This window comes from Callithrix jacchus, chromosome 15 (assembly GCF_049354715.1).
Source record: "Callithrix jacchus isolate 240 chromosome 15, calJac240_pri, whole genome shotgun sequence".
Taxonomy (NCBI): Eukaryota; Metazoa; Chordata; class Mammalia; order Primates; family Cebidae; genus Callithrix; species Callithrix jacchus.
The window spans coordinates 34412576-34429130 of NC_133516.1; the positions used below are offsets into that span (position 1 = coordinate 34412576).

Genomic DNA, 16555 nt, shown 5'->3' on the forward strand with positions numbered 1-16555 from the left:
AATGTTTGTTATTTAGGTTGGAATAAATTGTGTCAGAAATGAAATCTGAAAAAGAACACTATTGGAAGGGATCGGTATTCTTGGCACTGGTTGACAGGACCCACTTGAGCCCTTTGAGCGCTTTGCTTCCAAGGCTCACCTTTTCTGCACTGCTGAATCTTCCCTCAGGCTGAGCCTCCCTATTTTTGGTACTATTTGATATTACTTGGGATCTGGTTTGGATCACGCAACCTTAATAAAGGACCATACATCTCTCCCTGGATGACGAAAAGACTTTTTGCCTTTTCTGGTAAGTGCTTTCTTATATAAAGATGTGTGTCTTTCTGAATTGAGTTCTCATGTTTTCTACAAGGTGAGCCTTGGAAGCAGAGAGCTCAAAGGGCTCAGGGGCGTCCTGCAGACCAGTTCTAAGCATCGTCCATCCCTTCCAATAGTGTTCTTTTTCAGGTTTCATTTCTGACACGATTATTCCAACCTAAATAACAAACTTTTGGAGAGGAGGTAGTGTAAATTATTATTTCTACAAGAGAACTCAGTCTGTGAGACATGTCTTTTCTGGTTCGTGGAATTTATTTAATATATTGATCAGCATTCATAGGTTACAATTTTTGCAAACACTCTTATACTGGTTCTTTTTTATTTGGTTTGACTCTTTTTCTCGTTTCTGAAGATCTTCTAAAAGCAAAAACAAACATTCTGGATGGTGGGTGCAGGACTGCTAATGAAAAGCCACTAGGGAAGTCACCACCATCTGAAACACCAGCCTAAACTCCTGATGTTCCCCAACAGGATTTATAGAATTTGCTTTGCTCTTGAGAGATTAATAAGAAACAGAATGGAATTCTCAAACATTAAGGTATACCAGATTTTCTGGGACTCCAGCTGTCTGCATATTACAGCCCACTCTTGAAAACATTTTAAAATTGATGAGCAACATTATTTATTTTTATTTTTTATTTTTGAGACAGTTTTGTTCTGTCACCCAGGCTGGAGTGCTGTGGCACCATCTCAGCTCACTGCAACCTCCACATTCTGGGATCAAGTGATCCTCCCACTTCAGCCTCCCAAGTAGCTGAGATACAGGCATGTGCCACTGTACCCAGCTAATTTTTGTATTTTTGTAGAGATGCGGTTTCACCATGTTGGCCAGGCTGCTCTAGAACTCCTGGCCTCAAGTGATCCTCTCGTTGCAGCCTCCTAAAGTGCTGGGATTACAGGCATGAGCCACCACACCCAGCCCCTGATGAGCAAAATTAAATCAAGAAAAATTCGGAACTGAAATAATCAATATTCTAAAAACCTGCAGTTGTAAAGTTAACATTTACAGAAGAACATTATAGAACTCTCTTAGAGTCTTCTAAGTTCTCTGCATTTTTTTACTGCCAACTTTGAACCTGCTGATTTTTCTACTGGTGTTGTGATAAAACTCACTCCTTATGGCATTCTGGCCAAGATTGTTTTTTGTAAGCCTTAAAGGCTTTCAAATTAATGGCTTTACAAATTATAACAGCTGTATAGTAACCAACAAGTTGACACCTTTTACAACTATAAATTTCGGGCCAGGTGCAGTGGCTCACGCCTGTAATGCCAGCACTTTGGGAGGCCAAGATGGGCAGATCACCTGAGGTCAAGAGTTCAAGATCAGCCTGGCCAACATGGCGAAACCCTGTCTCTACTAAAAATACAAAAATTAGCTGGGCGTAATAGCAGGTACCTGTAATCCTAGCTACTCAGGAGATTGAGACAGAAGAATCACTTAAATCCAAGAAGTGGAGGTTGCAGTGAGCCAAGATCACACTACTGCACTCCAGACTGGACAACAGAGTAAAACTCCATCTCAAAAAAAAAAAAAAAAAACAACAACAAACAAAGAACTATACATTTAGATTTGCCTAACAATTGCAAATGATAGTGGAATGCTTAATTGAAAAAATAGTAATCTAAAGGAAAATGAACTAGATAAATGTTTATAAAAGTTAGGCTCTCCGTCGGGTATGGTGGCTTACACCTGTAATCCCGGCACTATGGGAGGCCAAGGAGGGCAGATCGTGAGGTCAAGAGATTGAGACCATTCTGGCCAATATGGTGAAACCCCATCTCTACTGAAAAAACACAAAAATTAGCTGGGCACGGTGGCGCGCGCCTATAGTCCCAGCTACTCGTGAGACTGAGGCAGGAGAATTGCTTGAACCCGGGAAGCGGAGGTTGCAGTGAGCTGAGATTACACCACTACACTCCAGCCTGGCGCCTGGCGACAGAACGAGACTCTGTCTCAAAAAAAAAAAAAAGTTAGGCTCTCACATCAAACAAGTCAAAATCTTGAGTTCACAGCCATGCTATAAGGCATCTCTGTCCAGCATAAAAATTTTACTTTTTCTGCCACACAGAGGCCAATGAGAAAATGCTGGAAAAAATTTGCTAAAATGTTTCCCCTGCTGCATATGCTAATTAAGCAACCAGACTAGCAACCAAAAGATAGATTTGTTACTAGTTCAAGACTACTTGGAGATTTTGTTCTTCTTATACAATTCAGCCATGGTTTTTTTTTTTTTTTCCAAGTTTCAAAAATATAAACATGGAAAATTTAACCTTAAACTTTAAAATTTAAAAAGGACAAAAAGGGAGTGGGTGTGAAAGAGGTTTTTAAAAATCAAACTGCCATGGAAACTGCTTTCTCCAAAACTTTGGTTCACAGGCTTCATTAGAATACCTACAGGGAAAACAAAGTTAAGCCATATGAATAGGTTCCCATTTTGTCTGAAATATAATTTAGATTCAACTGTCTTTTATAAACCAGTGAGCTTGTGTTACTGTCTCATGAACAAAATTCTAAAATGAAAGCTGTAGGATCTATCTCTTCCTTTCTGTGTGTATTAACCCCAGTGGTGGAGGACTGAAAGCTATTCCTCTAAGATCAGGAACAAGGCAAAAATGACTGCTCTCACCACTTCTGTTCGGCATAGTACTGGAAGTTCTAGCCAGGGCAATTAGCAAGAAAAAGAAATAAAAAGCATCCAGATTGGAAAGGAAGGTGTAAAATTATCTGTTCACATACAGTATGATTTTACATGTAAAAACCCCTACAAATTACACACACACACACACACACACTCTCTCTCTCTCTTAGAACTAATAAATGAAGTCGGCAAAGTAGTAAGATACAAAATCAACACACACAAAAATTAGTTGCATTTAAGGGATAAAAGACTAAAGAAATGAATAAATTTTTTTAATTAAAAAATTTTAAATCAGTTGCACTTCTGTACATGAACAATAAATAATACATAAAGGGAAAGTAAGAAAACAACCCCATTTACAATACCATCAAAAAGAATAAAATACTTAGGGATACTCTTACCCAAGGAAGTGAAAGACTTGAACTTTGAAAACTACAAAACGGGCCGGGCGCAGTGGTTCACGCCTATAATCCCAGCACTTTGGGAGGCCAAGGCGGGTGGATCACAAGGTCAAGAGATCGAGACCATCCTGGTCAACATGGTAAAACCCCGTCTCTACTAAAAATACAAAAATTAGCTGGGCATGGTGGTGCGCATCTGTAGTCCCAGCTACTCAGGAGGCTGAGGCAGGAGAATTGCTTGAACCCAGGAGGTGGAGATTGCGGTGAGCCGAGATCGTGCCATTGCACTCCAGCCTGGGTAACAACAGCGAAAATCCGTCTCAAAAAAAAAGAAAACTACAAAATGTTGCAGAAAGAAACAAAAGAAGGCACAGACAAATGTGAAGACTTCCTGTGTGCATGGACTTCAAGACTTTGTATTGTTAAGAAGCCAGTGCTACCCAAAGGGATCTGCAGAGTCAATGCCATGACTATCAAAACCCCAATGACATTTCCTGCAGAAATAGAGAAATTATCCAAAACTAGAGAGAGGTAGGGAAGAAAAGGAAAAAATGTATTCTAAAATGTATCTTTTTTTTGAGACAGGGTCTTGCTCTGTCACCCAGGCTGGAGTGCAGTGGTGCAATCTGGGCTTACTGCAACCTCCACCTCCTGGGTTCAAGTGATTCTCCTGTCTCAGCCTCCTGAGTAGGTGGGATTACAGGTGTGCAATACCACACCTGGCCAATTTTTGTGTTTTTAATAGAGATGGAGTTTCACCATTTTGGCCAGGCTGGTCTTGAACTCCTGACCTCAAGTGATCCTCCCACCTTGGCCTCCCAAAGTGCTGAGATTACAGGCATGAGCCACCATGCCCATCCTAAAATTTATATGGAATCTAAAGAGACCCTCAAATAGCCAAAATAATACTGAAAAAAGAAGAGCAAAGTTGGAGATCTCTTCCAAATTTCAAAACTTATTACAAAGCTACAGTAATCAAACAGTGTGGTACTGGCATAAATACAGATCTCTAAACCAGCAGAATAGAAGAGAGAGACCAGAAATAAACCTTCATGGATATGGTCAAATGATTTCCAACAAGGGTCCCAAGTTATTCAGTAAGGAAAAACAGTGCCTTCAACAAATGGTGACAGGAAAACTGATATCCACATGCAAAAAATGAAGAGGCAATCCTTACAGCATATACAAAAATTAACTCAAAATGGATCAAAGACCCAAATGTAAGATATGAAGCTATAAAACTCTTAGAAGAAAACATAGAGGAAAATCTTCATAACACTGAATTTGGGAATGATTTATTAGATATGATACCAAAAGAACCGGCAACAAAGAAAAAAAATTGGTGAATTCAATTACACCAAAATTTAAAACTTCTGGCCAGGGACAGTGGCTCATGTTTGTGATCCCAGCACTTTGTAAAGCCGAGGCGAGTAGATCACTTGGGGCCAGGAGTTCAAGATAGTATGGCCAACATGGTAAAACCCCGTCTCTACTAAAAATACAAAAATTAGCTGTGTGTGATGTCATGAGTGTAATCACAGCTACTCAGAAGACTGAAGCAGAAGAATCACTTGAACCCAGGAGGTGGAGGTTGCAGTGAGCGGAGATCACACCACTGCACTCCAGCCAGGTGACAGAGAGTGACTCTGTCTAAAAAAAAAGAAAGAAAGAAAGAAAGAAAGAAATTAAAAATTTCTATGCATCAAAAGACAAAAACAATAGAGTAAAAAGCAATCCACAGAATGAGAAAAAAATCCTTATAAATCATATATCCTAGAAAGTATTAAAAGCCTACAACACACTAACAAGACCAAAAACCCCAATTCAAAAATGGGCAAAGAATTTGAATAGATATTTCTCCAAAGAAAATATTACATTGCCAACAAGAGCATAAAAAGATGTTTTTCATCACTAATCATTAGGAGAATGCACATCAAAAACACAATGACATGCCACTTCATACCCATTGGGAGGACTATGATGAAAAAAGCACAGATAACAAGTGTTGATGAGGACGTGGAGAAATTGGATAGCTTGTGCACTGCTGGTAGCAATGTAAAATGTTACAGTTGCTATGGAAAACAGTATGGCAGCTACTGCATAAATTAAAAATAGCTGGGGCATGGTGGTGTGCCTATAGTCCCAGCTACTCAGGAGGCTGAGACAGGAAGATCACTTTGGTCCAGGAGCTCTGGGCTATAGTGCCCTTTGCCAATCAGTTGTCCACACTAAGTTTTGCATCAATATGGTGACCTACTAGGAGCAGGGCACCACCAGGTTTCCCTAGTATCAGTGAACGATCCCCCATTGGAAATGGAGCAGGTCAAAATTCCTGTGTTGATCAGTAGTGGGATTGCACCTGTGACTAGCCACTGCACTCCAGCCTTTGCAACATAATGAGACCTCTTAAAATAACAATAACAAAAAAAAAAGTAAAAATAGAATTACCATATGATCCAGCAATTCCACTTCTATGTATATTCCCAAAAGAATTGAAAGCAGGGTCTTGAAGAGATATTTGCACATCCATGTTCATAGCAGCATTATCCAAATAGCCAAAAGGTGAAAGGATCCCAGTGTCCCTCCATGGATGGATGAATAAAATGCAGCACATACATACAATGGAGTATTACTCGGCCTGAGGAAGGAAAATGTGACACATGCTACAATATGGATGACTCTTTAAGACATGATACTAAGTGGAATAAGCCAGTCACAAAAAAACAAACACTGTATGATTTCATTCATATGAGGTACTTTGAGTAGTCAAATTCATAGAGACAGAAAGTAGAATGGTGATTGTCAGGGGCTAGGGGAGGGAGGACTGGGGAGGTATTGTTTAATGGGTACAATGTTTCAATTTTGCAAGTTAGAAAAGTTCTGGGGTTGGATGCGGGTGATGGTTGCACAGCAATGTGAACGTACTTAATGCCACTGAGCTATACACCTGAAATGGTTAAAATAGTAAATTTTATGTTATGTATATTTTAACACTGTGTTTAAAATAAATCCTTAAAATTTACTTTAAGAGGCTCGGCACAGTGAGTCACACCTGTAATCCCAGCAACTTCAGAGACTATGGCAGGAGGATTACTTGAAGCCAGGAGTTTGAGACCAGCCTGGGCAACGTAATGAGACCCCATCTCTACAAACAAATTTTAAAAAATTAGCCAGGTGTGGAGGTGGGCACCTGTGGTCCCAGCTACTCGGGATGCTAAGGCAGCAGGAAAGAGTTGGAAGCTGCAGTGAACTATGACTGAACCACTATACTTCACCCTGGGCAACAGAGCAGACCCAGTCTCCATGAATGAATGAATAAATAGCAAAGGATGACACAGTCTTCCATGCTGCACAACTACAGGGGCTTCCATTTTTACATAGTCTCCCTAGAGTTGGTTGACCTGGTGACCCTGAAGCCCAACTCTCCTACCTATGACAGACATTGCTAATCAATCACAGGGCCTACTCATCCAAGATGGCTCTCAGAATCTTTCTCCATATGGGACCCCAGACAACCCCTGCTGATTCCTCAGAGTTGACTTGTGACATGCCTAGTATTTCCCATCATTATCTCAAACAATGACCTCCCGAAAAAAATCTGGCAAAGAGAGCTGGGGACACAGATATAGCAGACCTGCTCATTCTTTTAATGGAAGGGGTATGCATTGTTGCACCTTACAAGCCTGTGAGCCCAGAGAGATTTCAAGTTGAACATTAAGTTGGTTTTCTTTGAGTTCATAGTGGCCCTCAATAAAGCCACGGGAATGGCAGCTGTGCCATCGCCAATAGACCTGGATGATGCGGACGGCGTTGAGCAAACGACAGTAACGCCGGCAGACACGCCACATGCGGACCCAGGACTGCAGCCTGACTGCTGCCCACTCCCGCTGCACGTAGATCTCCAACACCATCCTCTGTCTCTTTGCCAGCAGCTTCGCCAGAACCTGCCTCCACCAGCACTGAATGATCCAAGCCCTGAGGGCTGCATGCAGCAGCGTGCGTCGCACCAGCGTGCCCCGCCACCAGGCCTGGATGAAAACAGCCGCTGACCTTTCTGTCATGATGATCTTCTCTTTTGGACCTTACAAGAGAAAACAGAGAACACTCAGGGTATGCCAGGAAGGGTCCCTGATCCTCTATCAATGATGGAAGCTCAGCACGGGGCGGGACAACAGCTGAACCCAGGATACCAGGCAGGTGTTCTCCCTCTACCACCCACAGGTTAGTGGATGTGCTCACCTCACCTTGACCTCTGAGTCCCAGTGTCCCCATCTGCAAAATAGATGTACATCTGCCCTAGCTACCTCACCTCATTTTCCTTGGACCTTGCTGGCCAGTCTAGAGCAAGAACACTGTGACTCTGAGGTAAAAGAGCTACCATCTACCTGGGATCCATGCCTCTTCCCTTCAGAGCCCTCCCACCTGCCGGAGAAGTGGTGTCCTTTGCTCCCCTGCCCTCTTTACTCTGACTTCAGGTCAAACCCGCAAGCTGCTGTGTTCCCTCCTCCTCACCAAAGCAGTAGCAGATTCCTCCGCCTCACACACATGGTGAACAGCTTGAACTTCAGCTGTGCATACATCAGTACAAACATGGACACTCCACACACTAACATACATTTTAATTCCTGCCCCTTGGTCCCTGCATTCCCCACAGTCCCCACTTGCAGCCCCAGCCCCGTGTGTTCTGGGATCACACTCCTCTGCCCTGCTCCTTGCCACAATCTCCGCTCTGTATCTCAGCCAGACTCACATCTCTCTGCCTGACAAGAAATTGGGGGAAAGAGACAGCCAATCCCCGTTCATTCCAGCTCTGCATACGCTGATGTTTCATCCCAGTTTTTCTGGGACACCCTGATTGATGTCAGGTAATAAGGACAAATGCCCATTTCCCTCAGTGAAATAAATTACAGGGCCATAGATCTTTGACTCACTCTGCTGGACCACAAGGGTCAGAGATGTCACTAGTTAATGCTCTCTGGACCCAGCTACTCTCAGAGTTGGGTGTAAGCGCGTGGCCGGGTGGGGGTGAGGGTGTTGGCAATGGAGTCACTTCCCTCTTCTCCCCTTTGTTCCTTCCAGCTCTGTTCTATCGTTGTGATTTCATCATTATCTTTGATGATCATTGAAAACAGCTTGCTATCCTTCTGGAATCAGAGTATATGGGGAAAAATAGGGGAGAAAGGAAAAGGTACTGTCCCGACTGCTAGGTGCCAAGTCAACCACGGTTCTCACTGTTTCTAGATTCAGCTTCCTGGCTTCCTCTAGGACTTCAGACATAGAGGGGGTCCTGTCATAAGTAACTATGGGGAATTTACCCCCTCCTCAGAAAGCGAGTGTGGTTCTGACTGCCTCTTACAAAACATCTAATTGGGGACAGGTGGTAAAATCCCCACAGGTCTGCCCTTTACTAAATTACCCATGGCTAGGGGCTAGATGGTTCCATCACCCTCCGGTCCGCACTCCTCTGATCACCACTCCAGTAGGAAGAGTGGAGGAGGGGAGGGATCTGTGATGTCATAAGGGCACCTGTGATGCAGGCACCAGGATGGCTTCCAGCATATGAGACTCTTCTAAGAAAAACCTATGCTGGGTGTGGTAGCTCATGCCTGTAATCCCAGCCCTTTGGGAGGCCAAGGTAGGTGGATCACCTGAGGTCAGGGGTTCAAGACCAGCCTGACCAATAATGGCGAAACCCTGTCTCTACTAAAAATTCAAAAATTAGCTGGGTGTGGTGGCAGGCACTGTAAGCCCAGCTTACAGCTTGAATTTACAGCTTACAGGAGAATTGCTTGAACTCGGGAAGTGGAGGATGCCATGAGCTGAGATCACGCCACTGCACTCCAGCCTGGGCAGTAAGAGTGAAACTCCATCTCAAAAAAAGAAAAAACTTCTGGCAGGGTGTGGTGGCACAAGCCTGTAATCCCAGCACTTTGGGAGGCTGAGGCTGGTGGATCACAAGGTCAAGAGATCGAGACCATCCTGGCCAACACGGTGAAATCCCGTCTCTACTAAAAATACAAAAATTAGCTAGGCATGGTGGTGCGCACCTGTAGTTCCAGTTACTCAGGAGGCTAAGGCAGGGGAATCGCTTGAACCTGGGAAGTGGAGGTTGCAGTGAACTGAGATCGCACCACTGCACTCCAGCCTGGTGACAGAGTGAGACTCCGTCTCAAAAAACAAACAAAAAAAGAAAACCTAGAAGACCCCAAATACTAACGCATTGACCTAAAGGGGTATAATGCTGCTCATTAAAATCTGGTTGGTATTCGTTAAATGGCTTTCAGTTCCTTTAAACACTGGTATTCCAAATAACTATTAGAATGGGTTTGCTCTCTATGTACAGATATAGAAAAGTACAAGATTTAGTAAGTGAAACAAATCACGATGAAAGGCAAGGTGATCCCAATATAAGCACACATTAATACATGTGTGTTGGAAGAGGGGGAGTAGGAGGATGTACACAAAACTAACAATGATATCTCTGATGAGGACGGTGGAATTGGAGGGACAAGACAAATTCCTTCACGGTGGCTAATACCCCTGTGTCTGACCTATCCGCAGGTCAGTCTGCTTTCAGGCACCTGAGAGGACAGGACACACACAGGCCAGAAAACTCCATGAGGCCCCCAGGACTAGCCGGACTAGCCTGGGCTCCATCCAAAGCTCAAATGGGTTCAAGTGCTCTCCTGTCTTCCTCTGCCCCTCAGCACCTCAAGGCATTAGATAGATGAGGGTGGCCACTGCACAAGCAAGGCCCCTTTCTGCCTGAGCCTGGCCTCAGAGGCCGATGTGGTTCTGTAGGGGGAGTGTAGGTAAGAGGAGGAGATGCTTTGAGGCAAGTGTGTTGGTTTGGAGTTAATGGAATGAGGGAGTGGGGAAGAGAGCAATAAGGTTTGGGATGGGGAAATAGTAGGGTACAATGTGTGGGACAGCAAAGGAGCAGGAAGCATCTATTTGAAGATAAAGATGTTGGCCAGGCCCCCGGGAGACCTGCATCATTGCATTGTGTCCATTATGCAATGACACTATAGCTGTGCTAAAAGAGCACAGTGTTATGCATCAGCATTACCAGACTAAGCACGCCACCATATTCCTAACTTACAAGAAACCAATCATCATAAAATTTAGACATTTTAAATGGCCTATCTCATTATAGTTGAATTTCTTTACAGAAACTAAAAAATGAAAATGAGATTGCAAGAGAAATAGCTTTCCAATTACCAGTAGTGAATTAATTAAATCATATTTGATTGCAGCAGCTGAAGAAATGTGTCCAGAGAAAATAAACATTGGTAGCCTTTTTTTTTTAGGCAGACTGTCATTCTCACCGAGGCTGGAGTGCAGTGGTGTGATCTTGGCTCACTGCAACCTCCACCTCCCAAGTTCAAGCAATTCTCCTGCCTCAGCCTCTTGAGTAGCTGGGATTCCAGGCATGTGCCACCACACCCGACTAATTTTTTTATTTTTAGTAGAGATGGTATTTCACCATGTTGGCCAGGCTGGTCTTGAATTCCTGACCTCAGGTAATCTGCTAGTGTTGGCCTCCCAAAGTGCTGGGATTACAGGTGTGAGCCACTGCCCCAAGCCCATTGTTAGCCTTTCAATGAGAATAACTGCTCAGAGAGTCAATTAAACAACAAGGCAAATAATTTCAAGTGGTTTTCCTTGGCTCTGAATGAATTGACAGATGTACCAATGCAGCTCGGCTATTGCTTACTGAAGGGTAACTGCCAAGTTTGAAGTGACTGAGAAATTAACCTCTATGTGTATGAAACAAACATGGATGAAAATATTTGTTAAAGAAATTGAAAAAATGCTAATTCAACACAACCTGAAAATGGAATGTGCCAAGATGTAATAAATCTGATAGTAGTGAAAATATGTGTGGGGCCAAACAAAGGCTTAGTTGAAAAAACAAAGCTTATGAAAATATAGGTGCTTAAAACCTATGATTCATCTGTGGGTACTTGGTGGAAAATATTGGAATCAATCCTGTTACCGAACCAGTAGTGTCAATGGTAAACTTCACATGGCATAATTGACTGAACCATCATCAGTTCTATGAACTTTTGTGGTAAACAGAAGCTAGGTGTGCTGACTTGCCCAACCACACAGCAGTTTCATGGCTTAGCAGTGACAAGGTTTTACTGAGAACTTTAAAGTTCAAGGTCAAGATTGAAATTTTTCTGAATGAGAAAAACTGCCTTTAACTACTATTTACCAAATAACACTATAAATAAGTGAATAGCACTATAAATAAGTTTTTGCTGCAGTCTTTATGTTCCTTAATGAATTAAACCTGAAATTAAAGGGCAAAACAAAACTTATACATAGCACCTACACTGTGGTAAAGTCATGTTGGCCACAGTTTTGAATCATAAGTAATGTTAAACTGCTCTAAGAACTTCCTGAGATGTCAAAAGTTAAAACATGAAGTGAGATATCCATTCCCACACACATTTGCAGGGGGTGTCTTTTCTGAACTCAAACTGCAGTTCCAGTAGCATGTGCATTTCAGACTTCTAGGCAAGTATGAGGGGAATCTTAACATTTCTAAACATACTTATTTGGGCAATTGAGTAACAACCACCTAAACTTCAACTGGAAGTAGTTAATCAACAAATGTAGTGACATGTGTACAGGCAAATGTCAAAAGAAGAATTTAACAGAACTCTATAAATGTCTCCCAAGTGAAAATATTCTCAATCAAAGTCATATGTTCATGGATTCTATATTAGTCCATTTTTCTACTGCTATAAAGAAATACCTGAGACTGGGTAATTTATAAAGAAAAGAGGTCTAATTGGCTCATGATTCAGGCTGTACAGGAAGCATGGCAGCGTCTGCTCAGCTTCCAGGGAGACCTCAGGAAACTTACAATCATGGCAGAAGATGAAAGGAAAGCTGGCACTTCACATGGCTGGAGCAGGAGGAAGGGTGGCAGGGAGCTGCTATACTTTTAAACAACCAGATCTTATGGGAACTCACTATGGCAAGAACAGCACTGAGGAGATGGTGCTAAATCCTTCATGAAGGACCACCCCCATGCTCCAATCACCTCCCACCAGGCCCCACCTCCAACACTGAGAATTACAATTCAACCTGAGATTTGGTGGGGATACAGATCCAAACCATATCAGATTCGTATTAGTATTTGGTAGTAGCAAATATTTTACATAAAGCTTATATGTGCAAAGATGAAATACATAAAATTTATTATATATAAGCATGTGCAACTGATTTCGAAGACAGGAAACACTAACTTTCGGCCCTAATTAAACTAAACGTTGTCCCTCCCTCACCCAAAAAATGCGTTATTTTCATTAGTCCACTTGCATTACAAAACTTAATTTTTATTATATCTTTAATTTCATCAATAAAAATTTGTGGAAACTTGTTTTCTCTCTTGCTATGTAACTACATATACACATCATATCATCAATTTTGCCTCTCAGCCCATAAAGCTGGAAATGTTTACTATCTGTCTAATCCTTTACTGAGAAAGTTTGCTAACTTATTTCCCTAATGGCTAATGGTGATGAGCATCTTTGTGTGCTTAGTTGGTATCTATATATCTTCTTTTTTTTTTTTAATTTTTTATTGGATTTTAGGTTTTGGGGTACATGAGCAGAGCATGCAAGACAGTTGCGTAGGAACACACATGGCAGTGTGCTTTTCTTTCCTTCTCCCCTTCATCCACATTTGGCATTTCTCCCCAGGCTATCCCTCCCCACCTCCCCCTCCCACTGGCCCTCCCCTTTTCCCCCCAATAGACCCCAGTGTTTAGTACTCCCCTTTCTGTGTCCATGTGTTCTCATTTTTCATCACCCGCCTATGAGTGAGAATATGCGGTGTTTCATTTTCTGTTCTTGTGTCAGTAATGTGTTTGCTCAAGTCTTTGGCCATATGTTAATGGACTGTTTATTTTATTAATGTATTCATTGAGGTTCTCCAGAGAAACAGAACCAATAGGAAATGAGATAGAAATAGAGAGATTTATCATGGGATTGGCTCACTGCAACTGTGAAGACTGAGAAGTCTCACAGTCTGCCCTCTGAAAGCTGGAGAACCAGGAAACTGGTAATTTGGCTGGAGCTGGAAGGGTAGGAAGGGGAGGAGTGCCCTCTGGTGCAAGTCCCAAAGTCTGAAGTCAGAGAAACAGGTGCTCTGTAGGAGAAGGTGAATGTCCCAGCTCAAGAAGAGAGTGAGTTCATACTTCTTCCACCTTTTTGTTCTATTCAGGCTCTCAACAAATTGGATACTGGCCACCACATTGATGAGGGCAACCTCATTGACTCAACCTACCAATTTCAATGCTAATCTCTTCCGGAAACAACCTCACAGACACACCAAGAAATTTTGTTTTACCAGCTATCTGGGCATCTTTTATCACAGTCACATTGACACATGCATTAACCATCACAATTACTAATGAATTTTGAGAGTTCTTTATATATTATGGATAAAAGTTATCTGTGAGATATGTGATTTATATGTTCTCTCATTATGTGGCTTATATTTTCATTTTCTTAACAGTATCTTTCACGGATGAAGTCCAATTAATAAATTACGAACCTTCATGAATTTCGCATTTGTCGTATCTAAGAACTCCTTTTCTAATTCTAGGTGATAAAGATTTTCTCATATGTTATTTCCTAAGATTTTATAGTTACATTTTACATTTATAGCTATGATTCATTTTGAATTAATTTTTGAAATGTATTTATTATACTTTAAGTTCTGGAGTACACGTGCAGATCATGCAGGTTTGTTACATAGGTGCACATTGAATTAATTTTTATATGAGGATTAGGTTGGGGTTCATTTTGTTGCATATGAATTTCCAATTATTTGACCACAACAAGACTGTCCTTTTTCCATGGGAATTCCTTTATTTCTTTGTGAAAAATAGATTGGCCTTGTTTGTACGTCTGTCTACAGACCCTCTAGTCTAGTTCATTGGTCTATGTGTCTATCCTTTACCAATACCACAGTCTTAATTATTACTGCAGCTTTATAATAAGTCTTAAAATCAAATAATACGATTACTCTAAATTTGTTGTTCTTTTTCAAAAGTGCTCTGGGTATCCACATATTTTGAATTTTCCACATAAATTTTAGAATCAGCTTGTATATATCTATAAAAATCTTTCTGGGATTTTGACTGGAATTATATTAAATCTATAGATCAATCTGAGTATAATTAACATCTTTACTGAGTCTTCCATTGTGTGAACACACAGTGTTCCTCCACTGATTTAGGCCTTCTTTGGTACTTTTAGTCAGTGTTTTCTAGTTTTCCAAATACAGATTCTGTACATTTTTTTTAGATGTAAACCTAAGAATTTCACTTTGTGGAACTATTGTAAATAGTACTGTTTTTCATATTTAAGTTTCCAGTTGTGTATTGTCAGTATATAGAAACATAACTGAATTTTATGTTAACCTTGTTTCCTGCAATGTTGCTCAATTGTCTTACCTATTCTAGAAGAGTTTTGGGCTTTTATTTTGTAGATTCCTTGGGCTTTTTTTACATAGACAATCCTGTTGCTTATGAATAGGTGTAGTTTGATTTTCTTATTCCCAACCTGTATATCTTCATTTCTTTTTCTGGCAAGAACATCTAGTAAACAGGACTGGTGAGAGAAAACACCCTTGCCTCGTTCCCAACATTGGTGGAAAGCATTTAATCTTTCTCTGCTAAGTAGGATATTAGCTGTAGGGTAACAAAAATTAAAAAAAGTTTATTCTTGTAAATAAACTTTATCAGGTTGAGAAAATTCCCTTCTAGTCCTAATTTGCTGAGAGTCTTTATTATGAGCAAATGTTGAATTTTGTCAAATGGTTGTTTTTTTGTTTTTTTTTTTAAACAGAGTCTCACTGTGTTGCCAGGCTGCAGCGCAGTGGCGCAATCTCGGCTCACTGCAAACTCTGCTTCCGAGGTTCAAGCAATTCTCTGCCTCAACCTCCCAGATGGGTGGGATTGTAGGCGCTCACCATCATGTCTGGCTAACTTTTTTTTGTATTTTTAGTAAAGGCAGGGTTTCAGCATGTTGGCCAGGCTGGTCTTGAATTTCTGACCTCATGATCCACCCACCTCAGCCTCCTAAAGTGCTGGGATTACAGGCGTGAGCCACCACGCCCAGCCCTAATGTTTTCTAACTTCAAGTGAATATGATCATGTGGTTTTCCTCTTTTAAATTAATCATGTAAGTTATAATCGTTGGTTTTCAAGTATTGAAACTGTGAATTTTTGAAATATGAAGTTGTGCATTCCTGAAATGAGGCCCACTTGGTCATGTTGCAGTGTGTATGTAATACATACATTCATGCACTACATCACAGTATTTCAGTCACATATACACCAGTTGTCCCATAATACTATAATACGATGTTTTTCCTATGCTTTTTCTATGCTTAAATACACAGACACCATGTGTTATAATTCCCTAAAGTATTCAGCAGAGTAATAGGCTGTACAGGTTTGCAGCTTAGGAGCAATAGGCTATACCTTGTCTACATAGCCTAGATATGTTGAACACTATACCATCTACGTTTATGTAAGATAGTCTACGGTGTTCCCACAAAAATGAAATCACCTAATGGTGCATTTCCCAGAACATATCCCCCTCATTAAGCGATATGTGACTGTAATGTTATATACTTTCCATTAAATTGGATTTGCTAATGCTATGTTAATAAATTTTTTGTTTCTGTGTTCATAACTTATATTGGTCCAACATAGTGGGGAGGCGGTGCGGGAACTATAAATGCTTAGTTCCGTAATGACACCATGGCTCTGCCCACAGGGCCTGGACTGTCCACTCTCAGACTGCTTTCAGGTGATGTAAAACAAACCTCTAATTTGTTTGACTCACTGTATTTTAGATTTCTGTTTTAGCTGAATGTAGTTTCTGATTTACCTAGACGTTATGAACCTCACTGCTTTCCTTCTAGTACTTACACTTACATGTTAACAGAGATTTTATTTTGCATTATGGAGCATCTGAAGTAAATCAGTATCACCCGGGCCTCAAACCAGGCAGGAACTTTAGCCCAAGTTCCTTTTCTCGGTGCATTGCCTCCAGCAACCTCCCTGTTGCCATCATTTGAGGAATAGACATATTTTATAGAAATATACATATTTTGGCCAGACGCAGTGGCTCACACTTGGAATTCCAACACTTTGTGAGGCTG

At 41.3% G+C, this 16555-nt stretch overlaps 1 protein-coding gene and 1 long non-coding RNA gene across 8 annotated transcripts; one reads left to right on the plus strand and one right to left on the minus strand.

The window, feature by feature from the left end:
• Window positions 1-18: 18 nt before the first annotated feature.
• LOC144579534 (uncharacterized) lies at window positions 19-13939 on the plus strand. 2 transcript variants are annotated; one of them, XR_013527341.1, is made up of 3 exons: window positions 19-289; window positions 6388-8993; window positions 9132-13939. It is a non-coding gene; the product is annotated as an uncharacterized LOC144579534 (long non-coding RNA). The 2 variants fall into 2 exon arrangements; XR_013527342.1 differs by having other exon boundaries at window positions 6388-7468; window positions 7580-13939.
• IQCF5 (IQ motif containing F5) lies at window positions 6985-8824 on the minus strand. Of its 6 annotated transcripts, none has more exons than XM_078351054.1 (4): window positions 8775-8824; window positions 7871-7926; window positions 7598-7630; window positions 6985-7439 (listed from the first exon to the last, which is right to left on the minus strand). In XM_078351054.1, exon 4 carries the CDS (start codon window positions 7417-7419, stop codon window positions 6997-6999), a length of 423 nt encoding a protein of 140 aa, XP_078207180.1. In that variant the 5' UTR covers window positions 7420-7439; window positions 7598-7630; window positions 7871-7926; window positions 8775-8824; the 3' UTR covers window positions 6985-6996. The 6 variants fall into 6 exon arrangements, with proteins under 6 accessions (XP_078207180.1, XP_078207179.1, XP_035131587.1 ...); XM_078351053.1 differs by lacking the exons at window positions 7598-7630; window positions 7871-7926 and adding exons at window positions 8109-8209; window positions 8290-8502; XM_035275696.3 differs by lacking the exon at window positions 7598-7630.
• Window positions 13940-16555: the final 2616 nt, after the last annotated feature.